Source organism: Alosa sapidissima, chromosome 23 (assembly GCF_018492685.1).
Source record: "Alosa sapidissima isolate fAloSap1 chromosome 23, fAloSap1.pri, whole genome shotgun sequence".
In the NCBI taxonomy this organism is placed as follows: Eukaryota; Metazoa; Chordata; class Actinopteri; order Clupeiformes; family Clupeidae; genus Alosa; species Alosa sapidissima.
The window spans coordinates 9,384,725-9,404,953 of record NC_055979.1 but is presented as its reverse complement, the minus strand read 5'-3'; the positions used below and the strand labels follow the sequence as shown (position 1 = coordinate 9,404,953).

General features: G+C 48.1%; 1 protein-coding gene across 1 annotated transcript in view; it reads left to right on the top strand.

Annotated features, from left to right (window-relative positions):
* Positions 1 to 19,960, top strand: part of ahr1b (aryl hydrocarbon receptor 1b) — a 77,551-nt gene extending 57,591 nt beyond the window's left edge. Inside the window, exons 6-11 of the mRNA XM_042081202.1 lie at positions 144 to 277; positions 7,622 to 7,824; positions 9,011 to 9,120; positions 11,048 to 11,189; positions 11,478 to 13,338; positions 18,753 to 19,960. Coding sequence (XP_041937136.1) covers positions 144 to 277; positions 7,622 to 7,824; positions 9,011 to 9,120; positions 11,048 to 11,189; positions 11,478 to 13,338; positions 18,753 to 18,917 — 2,615 coding nt within the window. The 3' untranslated portion in view covers positions 18,918 to 19,960. The remainder of the gene's footprint in view (positions 1 to 143; positions 278 to 7,621; positions 7,825 to 9,010; positions 9,121 to 11,047; positions 11,190 to 11,477; positions 13,339 to 18,752) is intronic.
* Positions 19,961 to 20,229: the final 269 nt, after the last annotated feature.

Genomic DNA, 20,229 nt, shown 5'->3' with positions numbered 1-20,229 from the left:
GTGTGCAAAACTCTTTTTTTTTTTTTTTTCAAATTTAGTAGATGTTCTCTTAGATGGGGGACCATGTCCCTGGTCACCCTCTGTCTCTCAACATTCTGTGATGTTCTATGAGGTTCTCTGAACGTTCTGTGATGTTCTCTTAGATGGGGAACCGGTCAGCAACATGTCTCTGGTCACCTACAACCCAGACCAGCTTCCCCCGGAAAATTCCTCCTTCCTGGAGAGAAGCTTCGTGTGTCGCTTCCGCTGTCTCCTGGACAACTCCTCAGGCTTCCTGGTGAGTAGGATCTCTTTCACAAACATCCAGAGGTCATTGCGGAGGACCATCCCTCCTCTCTGTGTCCCTTCATTCTTTTATGTTGTTCTCTCTTTCCTGCTCAGCTGTGCAGTGGAGTCAGAAATGTATCCACCTTGTTCAATATACTTTGAAGAGCCAACATGGGTTCCTTGGGAGCACCTGTGATGGACATGTGTATTAGATCTCAATTAGAGTTTGGTTACTTAACCACATGGCAAACACATGGCTAAGTGGGTAAATACACTGTTACTGTTACAGCCGGGCGACACCGGACGCACAACTGAAGCGGTCGATTCGCGGGAATTACCTTCCGCTGTCATCAATGAAACTGCTACACCAGACATGATAGCGGCGCACACATTCGGAAAAATCAGACCAGTCTTGTAGAACTATTTATATTCTCCGCTAATGGAACACTCACAGTTGCGCGCCCGGTGTTGCCTGGCTGTGTAGGATTAAGGCTAACATGTGTCCATAAAGACGTACAGTACTGGGTAAAGATTTGGAGAGAGAGAGAGAGCAGAGAGAGACAGAGAGAAAGGGAGTTTGTCTTCCTCAGGAGTAACATATCTAAGAATTGACAGAACACTCTTATTTTAGTACCCTGGCCTCGTGCTCTTTTTTGTGTGTGTGAAAAAGAAAACCTTCTGAAGTGGCCACTTTGAAAGCCATGCCTTTAAACCCTTCACTTTCAACCCAGCCACACAGAGGCACATAATCCAGCACCTCATAGACCGCAATCACCGTGTGTGTGTGTGTGTGTGTGTGTGTGTGTGTGTGTGTGTGTGTGTGTGTGTGTGTGTGTGTGTGTGTGTCTGTGTGCGTGTGTATGTGAGAGAGTGTAAATGTGTGTGTGCACATGTGACTAAAGTTTGTGTGTGTGTGTGTGTGTGTGTGTGTGTGTGTGTGTGGACTGGCCAAGACATCACTCTTATTGGAGAGGAGTGTTCCAGCCCCTGCTGTGCCACTGAGGTGGCGTCCCGTGACTCGCCAGGCGAACACACACACACGCACACACACACACACACGCACGCACGCACGCACGCACATACATATACCACTCTCCTAATGCCCCAAACCACCCCCAGTAATCCGCCCCAAACCCCCATACCTCTATCCTAATGCCCCAAACTACCCCAGTAATCCATACCTCTCTCCTAATGCCCCAACCTACTCTAGTAATCCCCCCAAACCCCCATACCTCTCTCTTAATGCCCCAAACTACCCCTGCCTGCCTGCCTCTCTCTGCCAACCTCTCCAGATCCCATACCCCATACCTCTTCCCCCTCTCTAAAATACCCCTCCCCTCTCCCATACCCCCCCCCCCCACCTCTGAATTACCCTTCCCTTCTCCCATATCTATCCACCACTCGTCTCCCTATCTCCCCAGCCCCCCCCCCCCCCCCCCCACACACACACACACAAACTCTAAAATACCCCTCCCCTCCACCCCCCACTCAAAAATATCACTCCCCTCTAACCACACACACACACACACACACACACACACACACACACACATACACACACACACACACACACACATACACACACACTGAATTACCCTTTCCCTCTCCCATACCCCCTCGTCACTCCTCTCCCTACCCTTCCAGGTCCCCGGCATCCCCTCTCTCCCCCAAACAGCAGGGTGTAGCCCAGAGCCCACTAGGCCACTGCTGCATGTCGTGCCTCTCTGGAGCACACAGAGATCCATACGCGGAGGTAATCCGCCTTAAAGGAGCACCAGGGTCATGGGGAACTCGCTCATTCGCTCACTCGCTCACCTCCTCTTAATCTCCAGCGGTGGCGGAGAGCGAGAACTCGACGAGAAGGAGAATTTTTTCGCTTAGTCAGAGCAGCAGTCCTGAGATTACCCTGAGCCGGGCTCCTTAAGACTGCAGCTTGTTTTGACAAGGATCAAGGGAGAGAGAGAGGAAGAGAGAGGCAGAGAGAAAGACGGAGAGAGGCAGAGAGAGGGGGAGAGAGAGAGAATAAAAATGGAATGGAGGAAAGAAAGAAAGAAAGAAAGAAAGAAAGAAAAGGGGTAAAGGAGAAAGGGGGTGAGAGAGGGAAAGAACAGGAAGGAGAGAGAGAATGGAATGTTAGAAAGAAAGAAAGAAAGAAAGAAAGACAAGAAGGAAGAAAGGGATGAAAGAAGGAAAGAGGATGAAGAGGAAGGAGAGAGAGGAGAGAGAGAGTTCGGTCAGTTGCTCCTGAAATAGCAATGACACCGTTCCTCACACTTCACATGATGTCACACTTAAGCCGACGTGGCCTGATCAAAGTGATCAGTCACTGAAAAAATGGCCCTCGGTAACCGTTAACAAGCACCAAATCCACAACAACACGTAGGGGCCAGCCAAGGTCCATCTCTCCTAGCAGGACCAAAAGGGAAGAAAACAGACTTTCCAAAAAAAAACAGAAAGTTAAAAGGATTCCCAGACTTGACGCTAATTCACAAGCTCTGTGGAAGTTGCCCAAGCACACCATATTCCTTTTAAATTGCCTTGACAAAGCAAGCAGCGCTGTTTCTGTTTAAACTTCTCCCCCCTACATGCAGGCACACACACACACACACACACACACACACACACACACACACACACACACACACACAGACACACACACAAGCACACCACCCCCTGCCAAGGCATTAGCTCTGAGAAGCCCTTATTCAGGAAACTGGGTAATCAAGCTGAAGGCTGCTGGTTGCTGTATTTTAGTTGCTCTTACAGTAGTACCGCTAACTGTGCTGGGAAACACTGTATATATTTGCAATCTGTGTGTGTGTTGGTGTATGTATGTGTGTGTGTCTGTGTGAATGTGTCTGTGTTAAGTGTGAGCTGTAAGCCAGGTGTGTTTAGCGTAAGCTGGATGCAAGGTGTGTTTAGCGTGAGAAATAAGCCAGGTAAGGTGTGTTTAGTGTGAGCTATAAGACAGGCGTGTTTAGCATGAGATATAAGCCAGGTGTGTTTAGTGTGAGCTATAAGACAGGCGTGTTTAGCATGAGATATAAGCCAGGTGTGTTTAGTGTGAGCTATAAGACAGGCGTGTTTAGCATGAGATATAAGCCAGGTGTGTTTAGTGTGAGCTATAAGACAGGCGTGTTTAGCATGAGATATAAGCCAGGTGTGTTTAGTGTGAGCTATAAGACAGGCATGTTTAGCATGAGATATAAGCCAGGCGTGTTTACCGTGAGCTATAAGACAGGTGTGTTTTAACGTGGGCTATAAGCCAGGTGTTTTCAATGTGAGCTACAAGACAGGTGTGTTTTAGCCTGAGCTGTAAGACAGGTATGTTTAGCATGAGCTATAAGCCAGCCAGGTGTGTCAAGTGTATTTAGCATGAGCTGTAAACCAGATGTGTTTAGCATGATCTATTAGCCAGGTGTGTTAAGTACGAGATATAAGCCAGATGCGTCTGGTGCAGAGGTGGGAAACCCAACCTACCACACATTTCTTCCAAGCATTCCGTAAAAACCATCTGAATCTTATTAGCTCAACTCTTCAGCCAGGCAGATGAGCTAATTGGTGAAATCACCTCTTTTAGGTGCACAGGATCAGTGGCTGGCAAGTTTTGTCTTAAAAGATGCGATCAAGCACACCACCACATTTACAGCGTCACAGAGCACTTACAAACACCAACAGAGAGACCAAAAGCCCCCTCCCTTTCCTCCAGGAACCTTAACAGCTTGCTGATTAGAACCCTGAAGATAGCTCCCATATGCTCTCAGCTTTCCAGGCAAGGCTGCAGTAAAAGCTTTGTTTCCATGCAGTTTTTTTTTTTTTTTTTTTTTTTTTTTTTTTTTTTTTTTTTTTTTTGACGACAGGCCTTCTGTTCAGTTATGTGTTCCGCTACCAGCCACAGTCATGGAGCCACCAGGGCACCCTTTAAACCATGAGCCTCACTCTGGCTTGTGTTTGGCTCTTGGCTCAGTCCTTATCTCCTCTGTTATGACTGACAGACGGAATATTGGTCCTAACCAGCTGCAGTCCAATTCTAAAATCTTATTTTGAGCCTTTGAGCCTCTTACTTTTGTCCTTATGGTTGGTAAAGTCAACCAAACATCTGATGTATGGATTTACCTGCTTACTCCTAACATGTACCAATAGTGTGTTTGTGGTATGTTATGAAGAGAATACTGTCACCTGTTCATTTTATGAAATGATTTCCTTTGCTGTAACATCGCCCATGTTCATAGTATCTTATGTAAGAGAACAGAAGCAGAGATGCTCGGAGAAGCCTGTGTGGAGAATACTATATGGCTTGCTTTAACATCGCCCTTCTGTGCTGTTAAGTTCTCTTTACCAATTGAGAGAGTAGACGTCTCTGAAATGAACAGTAATTTACAGTAGCAGTTTTCGTGTGAGGTGTTGTTCCAGAGAAAATATGCGAGACTCTGGCACGCCTGTGACATCAACAACTACTGAATGAATTTTTCATCCGTCTCTGCCTCATTCTCCTTCCCTGCCCCCCTCATGCTAACAGCTCTTACGAGGCAAACAAAGCGACTATTTTTAGCCGTAGCTTAGCTTAACTTAGCTTAGCTTAACATACAGTAGCTTAGTTAGGGTGACCAGACGTCCCTGTTTAGTGGACGGGGAACAAACCTCTGGCGTGAACTAAGGAACCCTGAAGTCACAGCCTTTTCACCTTCGCCAACCTCTCCCTGCGATTACCCGCACGTCAGAAAACAGCAGGCGTTGACCAACTGTAGCCAATGCAGAGGATTGGAGTGACAGAGGAGGAACTCTGCATGTGTGCATCTACCTGTGTTTGTGTGTGTGTGTGTGTGTGTGTGTGTGTGTTGGGGGGGGCATATCAGGGGTAAGCCAGTTCTGGAACGTGACATGTCATTATGGTCTGCTTTCCAAACACACTCAGCCTGTCCATCTCCATGAAAACATCCCACAGCACAGCAGCTGTGTCCTCATCATTACACACACACACACACACACAGGTAGATGCACACACACACATACACACACACACTCATACACACACACACACACACAATAGTGCACAATAGTACACACATACAATAGTACACACACACACACACACACACTCATACAATAAAATATGCAAGCACACACACAGAGACATACATACCCCCATTAGGGTGTGCTACTGCCATGCTACTGCTGCTGCCTCAGGTACAACTTAGTCTAGGGTCACACACATACACAGCCCACAGGCCACATGCAAACACTGTAATTGGCTTTTTGCTTGTAAACGTGTGTGTGTGTGTGTGTGTGTGTGTGTGTGTGTGTGTGTGATATGTCTCTCTCTCTCTCTCCCTGTGTGTGTGTGTGTTGTTCAGGTGTGTATTGAGAGATCCCGGGGGTTATGCGAGTGAAACTGCTCTTCCTTGTCGTTTCTCCTGTGCCTGTAAATAAAGATGATTTTGTGTGACAGACAGGAGCTCTCCTCCACTGTACCTGAGCCTGTGTGTGTGTGTGTGTGTGTGTGTGTGTGTGGAGGAGCTATACACTGTACCTAGTTTCTTGAGCATGTTTCTTTCTCTCTCTCTCTCTGTCTCTCTCTGTGCGTGTGCGTGTGTGTATGTGTGCTCATACCGGTATATAGGTGTGAATGTGTGTGTTTGTGTGTGTGTGTGACAGACAGGAGCTTTTTTCAGTTATCGTCTTACCATTTGTTCTCGTTCCTGGGTTTACACTGTTAGTTAAAAGCACCTGATACATTTTTATTGAAATCTACCTTCAACACCTTAAAAGCAGCTTTCAGTTGAATTTCCATGCAAATATATGGGTGTTTTTTGACCGACAGAATGCATTCTTGAAACGGTTCCGTTCAGAATTCTTTGAACCTTGGTGCTATCTAGTGAACCAGCCCACATTTCCACAAGTTTTGAACAAAACCAAGGGTGCCAATGGTTGTTTTGCATGCAAAACAAAGGTTAAAGCAAGACCAAAGAACTTTCCCTCTGTCGCACGCACACTATTTGTTTATCCAGCACCGGCTTTGCAAATAACAATGTCCACAGACAAGGTAGAATATGTTGCATGATTTATGAAAGTACGATGTATTGTGACATCAAACGCAAGTCAAATTTGTAGTTTCTTATGTCTCATTCCATCGAACTACAGATCCGCTACCCGATCTGGCAAACTTACATAGTGCGGTTTGAGAGAAAGTGGAATAGAACATTATGTCCAATATTCCAATACTGTATATGGTTTAATGTTCCGCATTATGTCCAATATTTCAATATATGGTTTAATGTTCTGCATTTTTTCATTAGTGGGTCACTTTGATACTAAAAGTATGATTCTATGTAATGACTGTATGATATCTGTACTGTCCCTGTGTATATCTGTGTGTGACTGTATTTAGAGATAAGCGGGAATATTATGACTTTGCAGTGTTTCACTGTTCTGCATGGCTGTGTCAGTAGCTATCTGCTCCGGATTGCCTGGTTGCCACTAATCAGGGTCTGATTCAGTGTAGTCCACGTGAGATGGGATGACCAAAGCCATCTCCTGTCAGCCTGGAAGGATACTTAAACCCTAACTATTTCCTTGTCTAGTTAGAGCAGCTGATGGATCTTTAGGTGAAGTCATGCTGTCTCTCCCTTTATGCGCATCATTGTAAATAAACTCTGTTCCTGATTTTTCATACTATTGGTCTGACCGGGTCTCTATTAAATCATTAAATCTATGGTATCAAAATTACCATTAGGTTATAGCCGATAGAGGGCTGTGAAGCGAATGCAGAAGTGCCGTTCATCCTGTTACAAGTTGATGAACCACTGAAACGATTTTGGAAACATTATTTTAAGGTACAAAAAACTCTTTGGTGTTGCTTTAATGAGATGCATATTAACAGTTGTCCCATAAAAACGGCAGAAATAACCTGTCTAAAAGGCTTGTTGGCGTTTGCAGTGTAGTGCTAGTTGACTAGTTTTGTTTACTCATGGCAACAGTTGATATGGACAGAAAAAACGCTTTTAGCCTTCTCCCCTCTGAACCAACCTCTGAACGGTAGAATGACACGCCCACTCCGGTTCACAGGAAAAAACAACTATTTTCTGGATCAAGCTCCGAACCAAAGTGCCACATTCCGAACCATTTTTTGTTTGGTCGAAATGCTCCAAACGGTTGGTTCGCGAACGGAACAGAACCGGTTCTCTGTCGGTGGAAAAAGGCTATATGAGTGGCCTGTATTCTGTAGGTGTGTTAGTCGTGGGCATGTGAAAAAACAATGCAACAGACTGAACTACCAAATCACTTTTTTTCCATGATCACAGTAAGTAATGTAACCTTCTTCCATCTTATATCTTCTCCTATCTTCCTGCTAAAGGCGCTGAACCTTCAGGGTCGTCTAAAGTTCCTCCACGGGCAGAACCGTCGCCTGGACGATGGGTGCCAGGTGCCCCCTCAGCTGGCACTGTTCGCCATAGCAACGCCTCTCCAGCCACCCTCCATCATGGAGATCCGCACCAAGAACATGATCTTTAGGACCAAGCACAAGCTGGACTTCACCCCCATGGCCTGCGACGCAAAGTGAGCACTCCGCTCTCCACTCCACGCGAGTCATTTGGAAAGCACTTTAAGATATATAAATAATATATAAATATATAATATAATATATAAAATATAAATACTGAACTTGTCTTGCCGAAAGCCTTTTCAAAATACCAAATAAAATCAACTGAATTTGCCTGGTCTCACCTTAAGGTGATGATACATGAGGCAACTTTCAGTGCAAGGTTGCTGGGCAATCACATGACCAGTTCCTAGTGGTCTGATTGAATGATTGTGACATGTTCTTGGCTGATAATAGTCCAGATAGAGAATTATTGCCCAATATCAATAGGAAAGTGTCAAACACTACATTACCCAGCAGCAACGCTCTAAATAATATGTTCCACATGTGTCACCTCCTTTAGTGTACCTTTCTTTCACTTGTCACAACTCCATAATCACTATACCATTTTCATATACAGTCCTGGCCAAAAGTATTGGCACCCATGCTAAAGTTGACTGAAAAGAGGAATATAAAATCATGTTATTTCAGTTAGCCTATTAGCTGGTTTGATTTGCATTGAGCTCAATGAGCATCAAACCAGCTAATAGGCTAACTGAAATAACACCCATGCCAATCTCTAGGTATGGTGAAGGGTATGTGATGATGTGGGGCTATTTTAATTCCAAAGGCCCAGGTAACTTTATCAGGATGCACAGTATTCTGGATCCATGAAATAACTGGCCTTTAAAAATACAAATATGCCTGTCTCTATGGGAATTTAACATAGGGGTGCCAGTACGTATGACCCCTGTATTTTAAGGAAGAACATTTATTTATTTATGATACATTATTCATTCACTAAGAAAATTGGTGTCCTTAAAGGTTAGATATTTCCTCATTTTTCACTTAAGGCATTAAGATCAATTTCCAAAAGATGATTTTATATTCCTCTTTTCAGTCAACCTTAGCATGGGTGCCAATACTTTTGGCCAGCACTGTATATTGCTGTAAGAATTGGTAAATGTTTGACTAGATTGCTAAAAGCTTGATACATTTCCATACTACTCAACACAGATGTACAGATATTGTTTAATTGATACTGAACATTTTGAGAGTCTTACATTCTGCTTTGTCTCTCTCTCTCTCTCTCTCTCGGCCCTTCTCTACTCTCTCTGTGTTTGTGTGTGTGTGTGTGTGTGTGTGTGTGTGTGTGTGTGTTAGGGGCAAGATTGTCCTGGGTTACACAGAGGCCGAGCTGAGGGTTCGGGGGTCAGGATACCAGTTCATCCACGCTGCGGACATGCTGTACTGCGCTGAAAACCATGTTCGCAGTAAGTACCCACAAACAAAACCTTCGCAAATGGGGGAGGTAAACCAAACTGTTTGTACTGCACCTATTTCAGAAGTGGGTCATTGAACCCCCATTATGGAGGCTGCTGGGTATCGATGCTCTTAATTCAGGAGTAACTTTGGCGCTGGCTCTCTGTCTTTGTTATGCTTTGGCACATTAGTAAAACACAGCCATGAGCCAAACCAGAGTTCCAGCCAACAGCCCCAACAGTATCGAGCCCCAGCTCACAAACTCAACAACCCCACCGTCTGTTAGCCTTTAGCGCAACCCGCTGATCACATCCCAGGGGAAGACATAGAAGGATTTACTATCAGTCAGAAGAGCTTAGGAGGGACACTGACACCTGATGCCATAGCACAGCCCTGGGTCCAGTTCATCTGGCAAAGAAAGAACTGAAAAATTGTTACCACCTGATCCAGAATCAGTTTTGATTGGTCCAAATCCCAATGTCTGGAGCAGTTTTAGGGTTGGTGTGGGATGAGTCTTCAAGTAGAGTGGAGCATAGCATAGTTAGAGAGAAGAGTGAAGGAAGTGCAGTGGAGGGATGTTTTCCCATAATCCCAGAGATTATGGAGGAGATTGCGCAAAGCCGCGGAATGGTGGCTGGTGAGAGGATAGAAAAGTGACCTAGGGCCACAAATCAGGAATTTGATATGGACGGACACATACAAAGACACACACATATGCAGACCAAAGCTGACGCAGTAGGTGAAATTACACACACTCACACACACACACATTCTGTACTGGTTTGGTTTGGTATTGGGCTTTATTATTATTCCAGTATTTAAACAGATGAAATGGGATTTGTGCTCTCAAAGGAGCGCAGTTGGAGAGCCTGGCCTGCCACTAACCTCATCTGGCATCTTGTGGCTAATCAGTGAGCCGGTGCCTCTCTGTGACCCATACCAACAAAGTGACATCAAACAGTAGAGTCATACAAACCACAGATTTCCCTTTCAAAAGAAAGCAGGTGCTGGACACAGGCTCTAAAATCATTGATTTCATCTGCGATAGCGATCAAATTTCCTTGTACTTTTTTCCCCCCTCACACTAATATTTTTTCTCCAAAGCATATGAAACATAGTGATAGCTGATGGTAGCCCATACATCATGTAGGGCTTTATGGAGGGACGCATGCAGGGAGTTTCCTCAGTCTAACTCTCTCTCAGCATCTGGTGCGGATCATGGATATCTGTTAAAGTCTTTACTGGCAGGGCTCCTCGAAGAAACAATAGCCTTCAGTCCCTTGCACCTGTGCTTGGCCAGCACACACACACACACACACACACACACACGGAGCTTGTTCCGGAAAGCGGGACAGCTGAGACGCGGTTTCTATTGCAGCCCGCAGGGGCCTGCCTGCCAAGGCAACAATGGAGTGGGTGGACTTTGAGCTGAAAGTGTGGTGTGAGTGTGTGTGCTTGAAGTCACGGGCCGGGTTTTGAGTAGGGTGAAATGTAATGAACTGGCCAGTGGGAGTGTGTGTGTGTGTGTATGTTTGTGTTTGTGCTGATGTGTGTGTCTGGGTCAAGTGTCTGCATGCACGTGTGTGTTAGCGCACAACGGTGTGGACTTGCGTTTGTGTGTGTGTGTGTGCTGATGTGTGTGTGTGTGTGTGTGTCTGAGTCAAAATATTTGTGCATAATCGTGTGTGTTTCGCCCAAATGACTGTGTGCGTGTGTTAGCACATGTCAGTGTGGACCTGTGTGTGTGCATGTGCATGGGTGTGTTGGGGCCAAATGTCTTTCTACGTGTATTAACACAGGCCGGTGTGCGGACGTGCAAGAGTGTGCGTGTGCGTGTGTGTGTTCGTGTCTGTGCATGCGTTAGCCAGGGCTGAGAGCTTTCTGTGTAAACACCGACTGCAGTCCGGCCTGTTGAGTCACCCACTGCTGTTTAAACAGTGATTAAGACCGGGGAGAGCGGCCTGACCGTATTCCGCCTGCTCACCAAGGAGAACCGCTGGAAGTGGGTGCAGGCCAACGCCAGGCTCGTCTACAAGAACGGCAAGCCCGACTACATCATCGCCACCCAGAGGCCGCTGGTGTAAGTGCAATTCTCACCTCCTGTGCAGTGTTTCACAACCCAGAAACTCAACCTTCAGTGTAAAACACGACCTTACTGTTGACCTTGACACAAGATGCATTCTCTAGTGATATCAGAGTGAGTTAAGTAATTAGGCCACATACAGTATAGTCAAAATACCGCTTGTGTTGGTACGACTGTCCGGTTTTCACTTGTCTTACCATCGGACAGAAAACGCCTCTTAATAACTAATGTTAATTTGTTTGTTTACCTGTTTGTTTGTTTGTTTGTTTGTCTGTTTGTCTTCAGTGACGAAGAGGGTGGGGAACACCTGAGGAAGCGGTCGATGCACCTGCCCTTCACCTTCGCGACAGGTGAGGCACTGCTTTACCAGACCAGCTATCCCATCCCCGGTTTCCCCGACAACGCCCACGGCAAAGGAAAGAACAGCAAGGCCAAGAAGACCAAGGCTGACGGCAGCAAGAGCTCCAAGGACGAGGTGGACCCCAGCTCCCTGCTGGGGGCGCTGATGAGACAGGACGAGTCAGTGTACGTGTGCCAGCCCGCCGTGGAGCCAAAGATGGGCCACCACCACCGCAGCTTCTTCGCCGACCAGGAAGAGCCGGGGAGCGGCGGCGGTGGAGGAGGAGGGTTCGGCTCGATGGCGGTGCCCGGTGACGGATGGGGCGCGGCCGTGTCGAACGGCTTCCCGTTTGGCGGCGGGTCCAAGAGCGAGCCGTCGAGTTTTGACCCGCTGCTGGCCACGCTGGACTCGCTGTCGCTGGAGAGCGAGGAGACGTGCTCGAACAGCGAGCTGTTCAGCGCGCTGGAGAACCTGGGCCTCAACGCCGAGGACCTGGAGCTGCTGCTGCTGGACGAGCGCATGATCCGCGTGGAGATGGAGCCCGACTACATCCCCTCGCTCAACGACCTGCTCACCAACAACGAGATCCTGTCCTACATCCACGACTCGCTCGAGAGCGGCGCGCGCACGGACGCCGCCGACGCGGTGGTCGCCAGCGGCGGCAACAGCAGCAGCAGCAGCGGTAGCAGCATTAGCAGCGGCTCACAGATGGACGTCGTCCCCTCCGTGGAGACGCCCAACCTCACGCTGGTGCCCGCCACCGCCACTGCCACCTTCACCCAGTCGTCCTACACCCCCATCCCCGAGCCGTGCCCTGTGCCCATGCCCACCCCCACTCCTCCGGGCACCACCCTCCCCCCTACATACCTCCAGTACCGGCCGCACAGGCCACCAGCGCCCCCTATAGTCCAGCTCTCACAGCAGATGCACCAGCATCTCAGTGGGCAGGCTGGCGCCCCGGTGACCTGGGTGCAGGGCTCCCCCTCGGACATCCCCCCCATGCCCAGGGTGCCCTTTACCCCGCACATGAACTCGGCGGTGTCGGCAGTGCCCAACGGTCACTGGGTCCCCCAGCCTGAGCCCGTCGCCGCTGGCTTGGATGACCGCTGTCGTCTCCAGCAACCGACGCTAGGCGTCCAGCTAACACCGTCGACAACAACGACGACAATGACGACGGGCATCCACCCAAACTCCAGGGCACAGGAGGCCTGGCAGCAGCGCCACCTGCTGGCCCAGCTGCAGCAAGCCCATGTCCAGCACCACTTCAAACCCCCACGGTTAGAGGATGGCACCACCGCCCCCTCCTCTTCCTCCTCCTCCTCGTCCTCCTCTGTTAACGGGCTCTACCCGACCCCGGAGCCCCAGTGGCAGGCCTACAACTGTGCCAGCCAGGTGGAGCTCGTCTCTGACGGACCCTGCTTCCCCAACGGGCACACGTCCCACGCGCAGAATGCCCGCGGAGGGGTGCCACACATGGATTACAGTATGACAGAGGACACGGACATGGACTACCCTCTGAACAGCCGCGTTCCCACGGGCGGCCCGATGATCCCGTCGGCCCTTGCGTCGGCCTATCCGTCGGGCCTCCAGAAAGCCGAGCTCCAGCATCAGACTCCTCTTCAGCAGCCAAAGGCTCCCCTGACCCCCCACCCCCACCCCTGCTACCCCCAGCACCAGGCTCACCACGCATCCCTGGAGCAGCTCCTGGGCCTGGGGCAGAACCGGAACCAGCACCCGCCTCACCTGGACGCCTACGGCATGATCAGCACGCACGGTGTCCCCCTGGACACCACGCGATGCTCCAAGGTAAGTGAAGCCGTCTCTCCGCTGCAATCATTATCCTATCGTGTCGGCACCACCAGAACGGCAGCAGGACCAAAGGGAGTTTTAGGTGTTCCTACGAGTTGTCTTGTGTCCCTGTCAGTAGGCACTGCGCTTTCACCGATAGGGTCAGAAAACACTCATCATGTCTGTCCAGACACGCATTTATGTTTTGTTTCTATGTTTACTGCAGTGTATATAATGGAGGTGTATGAAACACAGTGTTCTTAACCTACATATTGATACCCTTGTGGGTGCTTGGGCCTCTCAGCGATTTCTACACACCATCACCATCTACACAAAATCACGCACTTGTGCAAAATCATTTTAAACACTTTTCCAGCCGTATGACAAGGGAGGAAGAAGAAGTGATCTCTAATCCTATTATCTTGTGAATATATTTCTCTTCTAAAGCGGTATTATCTTGTGATCATTTATCATCATTTATTTTCCAGCAGTAAAAATGTGTGTTGCCTTTGGGTGTTGTCTTCCTCTTATGACCACGATTTCCTTTGTGTTTTGGAGAAATTGAATGTTTTTCCTTGTTTATGTTTTGTGTCATGTTTGACTTCATTCATTTGCAAAGTGGTACATGTACCGTAACATAATGTAGTGTAATGAAATGTAATGCAAGGAAAGGGTGGCACCATTACTGATTGTTGTATAGTTCTGAGATGGATTCGTGCTGCTCTCAGTTCTTATGTGAGCGAGGGGGGAAAGGGGCCTCTGGTCTGGTCAGCGGTTCCACAGAGCTGAACATAAACGGCGGTGATTCAACCAGACATTTCGTGTAAATAATTTGCGGAAGGTCAGACTCTGTAGGGGGCCCGAGTGTAGCCGAGAACAGAGAATGTCCAGTGTGAGACAGGTTACTGCTGATCGCACGGACGGCCAGATCCAAACAAGTTTAAGAAGCATGATAGCACAGTGGAAACCCATACTGTGGAAGGGTGGCTAGCTGGCAAGGCTTATGGTCATGTGAGGTCATAATAAAAGACATGCTCACAGATTATTCTATATATAGATTATTAAGATTTGGTTGAGGTCAGCTCTAGACTAATCGTTTCATGGGGGGTTGGGGATAGGCTTGGTGATATGGACATTTGTGGTCCAGTGCCAACTCTGTGTGTTAGCTCTGGACTTAAAGCGTGTACAGACACATACACACACACACAGCACACACACACACACACACACACACTCCTAAGCGTCTCTCTCCTAAACTAGCCTACTGTAAGTGCTCGCTCTGATCCAATTGAGACGTGCGTAATACAGCCGCCACCTGCAGCAGCAGTACAATCTGCCCTGTGAGGGCAGTCAACAGACAGAATGTCTTTCCAACCGCCCGCCCCCTCATCAACCCGTCTCACCACACACTGTAAACAAACATGGAACAAACAGAATGCTACTTAACCCGTCAGCATTCTCTGTAAACTCACAGCATCTACAAATCCCATTCAGCATAAAGCAAGGACTGCTTTTGTCACTACAACTCAATATGAAGTTCTGTGGGTAGGGAGAAGGAAGAGGACTCGCTTAAACTATGCTTAACTGTTCTGGGTTCTCCTCCATGTTTATTCCTGGTAAAAGGCAGTCATACCTCCATACAGTCACCTATATGCTTGCTCTAGGTTCAGGCTGTATTAAAAAAAGTGTTCATGGTTAGTGGTAAATTAGTTTTAATAGAGTGAAATTGATCTGCTCTCGTCTACTCTAGTCTAAACTCCTCTCCTCTGCTCTCGTCTGCTCTAGTCTAGACTATTCTGCTCTGCTCTGCGCTCCTCAGTTGTGTTGTGGTGTGCTGTGTTGTAGCCTTGTGATTGAGGCTGGCTCCTCACCCACTCCACCAGAGAGAGCAAAAGAGAGGGAGAGAGAGAGAAAGATGGAGAGAACGAGAGAGAGAGAGAAAGAGAGATGGTGCGGCAAAGAGAGAGACAGAGTGAAAGAGACAGAAAGAGAGAGAAAAAGAGTGAGAGAAAGAGAGAGGGTGTGACAAAGAGAGAGAGAGGGAAAGACCGCAGCCCCCTGAGCTGGCCTCTGACCCCGTAGCCCGGGCTGGACTGTGGAGATCTGTCCTCTCCGATTAGCACTGACACTCCCAGGCCTCCACATGTAGGCCACCATGCTGTCCTCCTTTCCCTGCTCTTCCTGTTACGGCAGCTAGCGTGCTGCTAGTTAGCTTCATTAGCATTCACAATGGGAGAGGGGGACAGAAGGAGGGATAGAGACACACATGGGAGTAAGAAATAGAGTGAATTAAAGTGAAAAGGAAGATGAAATTAAGATGAAAGAAAGACATGTAGTAGAGAAAAGGTAGAGAATGATAAAGAGAAGGAGAGATAATGTGAGTGAGGAAGATGAAGAGATGAGGCTGAGGATGAGTGCTTGCGGGGAGGACTGACACGAGGCTGAAAGGGAGGAAGGACGGTCACGGGACTGTCCTGTCTGGCGGCCATTCATGGCTTACCCTCTCTCTCACTGTTTATATGTCTCTCTCTCTCTCCCTCTTTCTCTCTCTCACTCTCCATTTGTCCCTCTCACACTGTTTATGTCTTTCTCTCCCTCTATTTCTCTCTTTCTCTGTTTATGTCTCTCTTTCTCCCTCTTCCTTGTTCTCTCTGTCTCTCTCACTGTTTATGTGTGTGTCTCTCTCTCTCTCCCTTATTTTCTCTCTGTTTCTTTTTATCTGCGCGTCCGGGTCGTGGCTGTGGTTTTGTTCAGGGTCAGCGGTCTTGTCTGACAGGAGCTGAGAGAGAGGAGCGGAGAGAGGAGCGGAGCGGAGTGCGGCGAGCCAGTCAAGCATGAGTCTGCTTTTACTGACCTACTCTCTGCGTCCGCCATCGCCTAATGCAGCTACACAGAGGCAGGCAGGGGCTGAGCGGAGATGGGTGGAGGGGATGGGGTTGAGCAGGACTGGGTGGAGGGGATGGGGCTGAGCAGGACTGGGTGGAGGGAATGGGGATGGGGCTGAGCAGGACTGGGTGGAGGGAATGGGGCTGAGCAGGACTGGGTGGAGCGGATGGGGTTGAGCAGGACTGGGTGGAGCGGATGGGGCTTAGCAGGACTGGGTGGAGGGGATGGGGCTTAGCAGGACTGGGTGGAGCGGATGGGGCTGACCAGGACTGGGTGGAGGGGATGGGGCTGAGCAGGACTAGGTGGAGGGAATGGGGATGGGGCTGAGCAGGACTGAGTGGAGCTGAGCCGAGTGGAGGGTCGTTCGGTCAGATGAACAGATGGGTGGGTGAGTGCGGTGATTGAGTGCAGTGCAGTGGGTGGGTGTGGTGGGTACAGTGTGATGGGTGGGTGTGGTGGGTGGGTGGTTGTGATGGGTGGGTGCATTGGATCACTCTACTTTTTTACGCCCGCTCCTGCCCCATCCCCTGTCCTGCAAACAGCAGGGCCCAGTCTCCATCCATCAGCCAGCTCTGTGTGGACCCGCTCCCATAGAGGAGGTCAGTGGTGGACGCACTGCCCACTGGAGAGGGTTCTATCTGGTGGAAATCCATGGAGGGAGGTCCTTCATCCAACTTTCACCTCAGTTCTTATTCAAGTTCAGTGTTATGCTTGTTTCAGATGGTTTATTTCTGTGTCTGTGTGTGTGTGTGTGTGTGTGTGTGTGTGTGTGTGTGTGTGTGTGTGTGTGTGTGTGTGAGAGAGAGAGAGAGAGTATGTGTGTTAAATATAAATACACTCGTCCTCAGTATTGTGTAGCATTCATAGTTTACATACAAAGACTTGGCTGAAGAGTGGTATGGACTTTAAATCTGTGACCGTTTTCCTCCAGAAATCAGATTTTCAGAAATCATAGCCTTTCTTACAGTGTTCTTAAAGTGATGGAATCATAACTCTTGTATCATGGCACATACCATATAATTTGATATTAAGTGTTATGTTTTATCAAGACTTGTAAATATGCAGCCCCAGTGTGTGTGAGTGTGTATGCGCTGCCACCACTTATACACCACGAGTGTATGTGTGTATGTGTACAGAAAGAGGTTTACCTGCTTTGGTTTATGAAGGGATGATTCCCGGCTAATCCATTTAGGCCCACTGAGGAGGATTACAATTAGGGCCAGGATATGAGTGGCAACCGCAGCTTCCCTTTCCCAGAACCTAGAACTTAGAACCTAGATCCCGGATCCGACCCTTTACCGCCTAAGTACTAACCTCACCATGCCAAAATAGACACCTTCAATAGACACCTTCTCTTTGCAAGACCAGCAGGCACCTCAAACACACTGGAGTCTGCCCCAAACACACACACAAAGCTAACGCTAGCTCTGGTGCTAACCGCTAGCCCAATAGCCGTCGCTAATGAATATTTAATCTGGTGCTGCCATCACTCAGAGACAGTCTGTAAGAATACTGCATTGGCACAGGGCAGACAGGCGGGGGTGGGCATCTGGGGTGGGCATCTGGGGTGGGCATCGCGTGGGCGTCAGACTGGGTCGCCGTTGCAGATGCCCAGCTGTGCCAGCCTGGCGTCACTGCCCTCTCCGACCTGCCGGTGGTAGTCCAGCACCAGGGATAAGTGTGTGTGTGTGTGTGTGTGTGTGTGTGTGTGTGTGTGTGTGTGTGAGTGTGTGTGTGTGTGAGTGTGTAGGTCTGTAATTGCACCAGTACTCTTGAGCTTAGGGAGGACCAGTGTGACCCTGCATAACCCCACTAGACTCTCTCTCTCTGTCTCTCTCTCTCCTGCTCCCTCTCTCTCCCCCCCCCCCCCCCCCTCTCTCTCTCTCTCTCTCTCTGACCTGGTTTATGTGATTGGGGTCAGTGAGCATGTTTATCGTTCCTTCCTCCCGCGTTCCACTGCTGCCTCTGGTGTCGAGTCCACATAAACACACACACACACACACACACACTGACGCAAACACACACCACACACACACACACACACACCTACACACACCCCTCAATTAGTCCCATCAGGACCACAGCAATCAACCACTGCTCTGCTCCACAAACTCCGCAAATGGTTGGAATATCAAATTATAGTAATTACGTTGTACACTGTATCATTACTTCTGCCATAAAAATATGTCGTCCATATTTTTGTGTGCAGTGAATATCTGAAGGAACCTCAAATGGTCATAATTTGATAATAAGATCATCTTCCCCATTTTATATTAACTTAGCAGTTCACTTAACTCATAAGTGTGTGGCAATGATAAATTAATAATACTTTCATGTCGGTGCATATATAATGTCATCAATAAACCTTAAACTACCCGTTCATACATATAAGTAATGACAAACAGTACATTGCACTCAGTGAATGAAGTAGCCAATGAAGTCCAGAGGATGCTGAATAGAAACTCTGACCATACTATTGGTGGGGGAGTGAGTGTATGTGTGCGCCATGTTGTGAGTAACTCTGCTGTGGCTGTGTTGTGTTTCAGATGGAAACTGCCTGCATTCTGAACAGCACGAGTGTGGCTTACACTAGCGCTTGCCTGGTTCCTAACGGGACCGCGGTGGGCCCCAACGACAGTCCGCACCCGCACTCTGGCCCCGAGACCCTGCCCAGCCTCCCCGACTCACAATCCACCGGGTTCTACCTCTGAGAGTGTACGGTATGGACCAGACTCGCCATCGCCAGTCAGCTAGGTCTGCCATCTGCAAAACTACACAGAACAGAGACAAGAAGAGGAGACAATGAAATGAACGGCTCTTATTTGTTGTTTAGATGTTTTTTTTGTTGTTGTTGTTTTTTTCATTTGTGTGGTGGGAGGTGGGTCGGGGGGTAACTTTTTCTCAAGATGCATTTCTCCTTTTCTTGTGCATGATTTGTACTTTGATACTGAGGATAAGGTTTATGAAAGTCACTGTGATGTGCAGAGAGCAGGGCCTTGCACAAACATCTCAACTTAATTATTTGTATAATTAGCCTCTCTGTGCATCGTCAAACCGAAGGGTCCATTATCCTCGACCAAAAGAGTGTCATTAGATTAGTTTCCCACAGGCTCTGAATGACTTTCCACAATTACCTCCTCTATTGAAAAACAATCCTGAGAAATACGAAGTACAGCTTCTTAAAATACATCTCAGTGAAGGATATATTTATTTGACCTATAGAATATGCCATGACTAACTTTTGATTTAGGGAATTTTCTTACGGCTCTGCAGAGAAGGAGTTGACCAAGGTCTTGTGAAGTGTAATGTCCTTGTCTCCACGGCGATTCCGTGGAGACTTTTGATGCAGTGTGTCCCACTGGGACAGATGAGACGACAACGTTGGGCGCGTTTGCATGAACGGAAGACGACTCAGACTAAAGCATTTCACTCTCATCAAACTGATTGTATGAAATCCTCCGTATTTACTGTTTAATATTTGAATAACAAAGTAATATAGCTGGGGTGGGCGTGGGGGGGGGGGGGGGTGCTCTTTTAATTTATTGAAATGAGAGCTTAGATGAGCTTCATGATGTAACGAAGGCTACTGTGAGATTTGTGTTGTTGCCATGCGTACATCGCCAGACGGGCCTTTACAGCTGTGTTGTAAAATGACAGTATTGCGTTGTCAAGCACTTGTCATGTCATAAACGTCAAAGCATTTTTCTCTTCCTGACAACTACAGACTTCAATCTCTAGTCCCCCCCCCCCCCCTTCTGAAAAAAGAGCAAGAACTTGCAGTGCATTGTGGGTCTGTCTCTCTCTATTTCTCTCTATCTCTATCTCTATCTCTCTCTCTCTCGATTCGGCCCAGGCATCTATTCAGGTACTCGGTGTTGTGAGCGTGCTCAGTGCACAGGCCTGGTGGTCGAGTTCTCTTCATGAGCACTCACTCAGAAAAATAAGAATAAAAAACCAAATGTGAGAACTTGTCATCTCCACAGAGATTCAGTAGTTGTAACTGGAAGCTTACATTGTTGAATG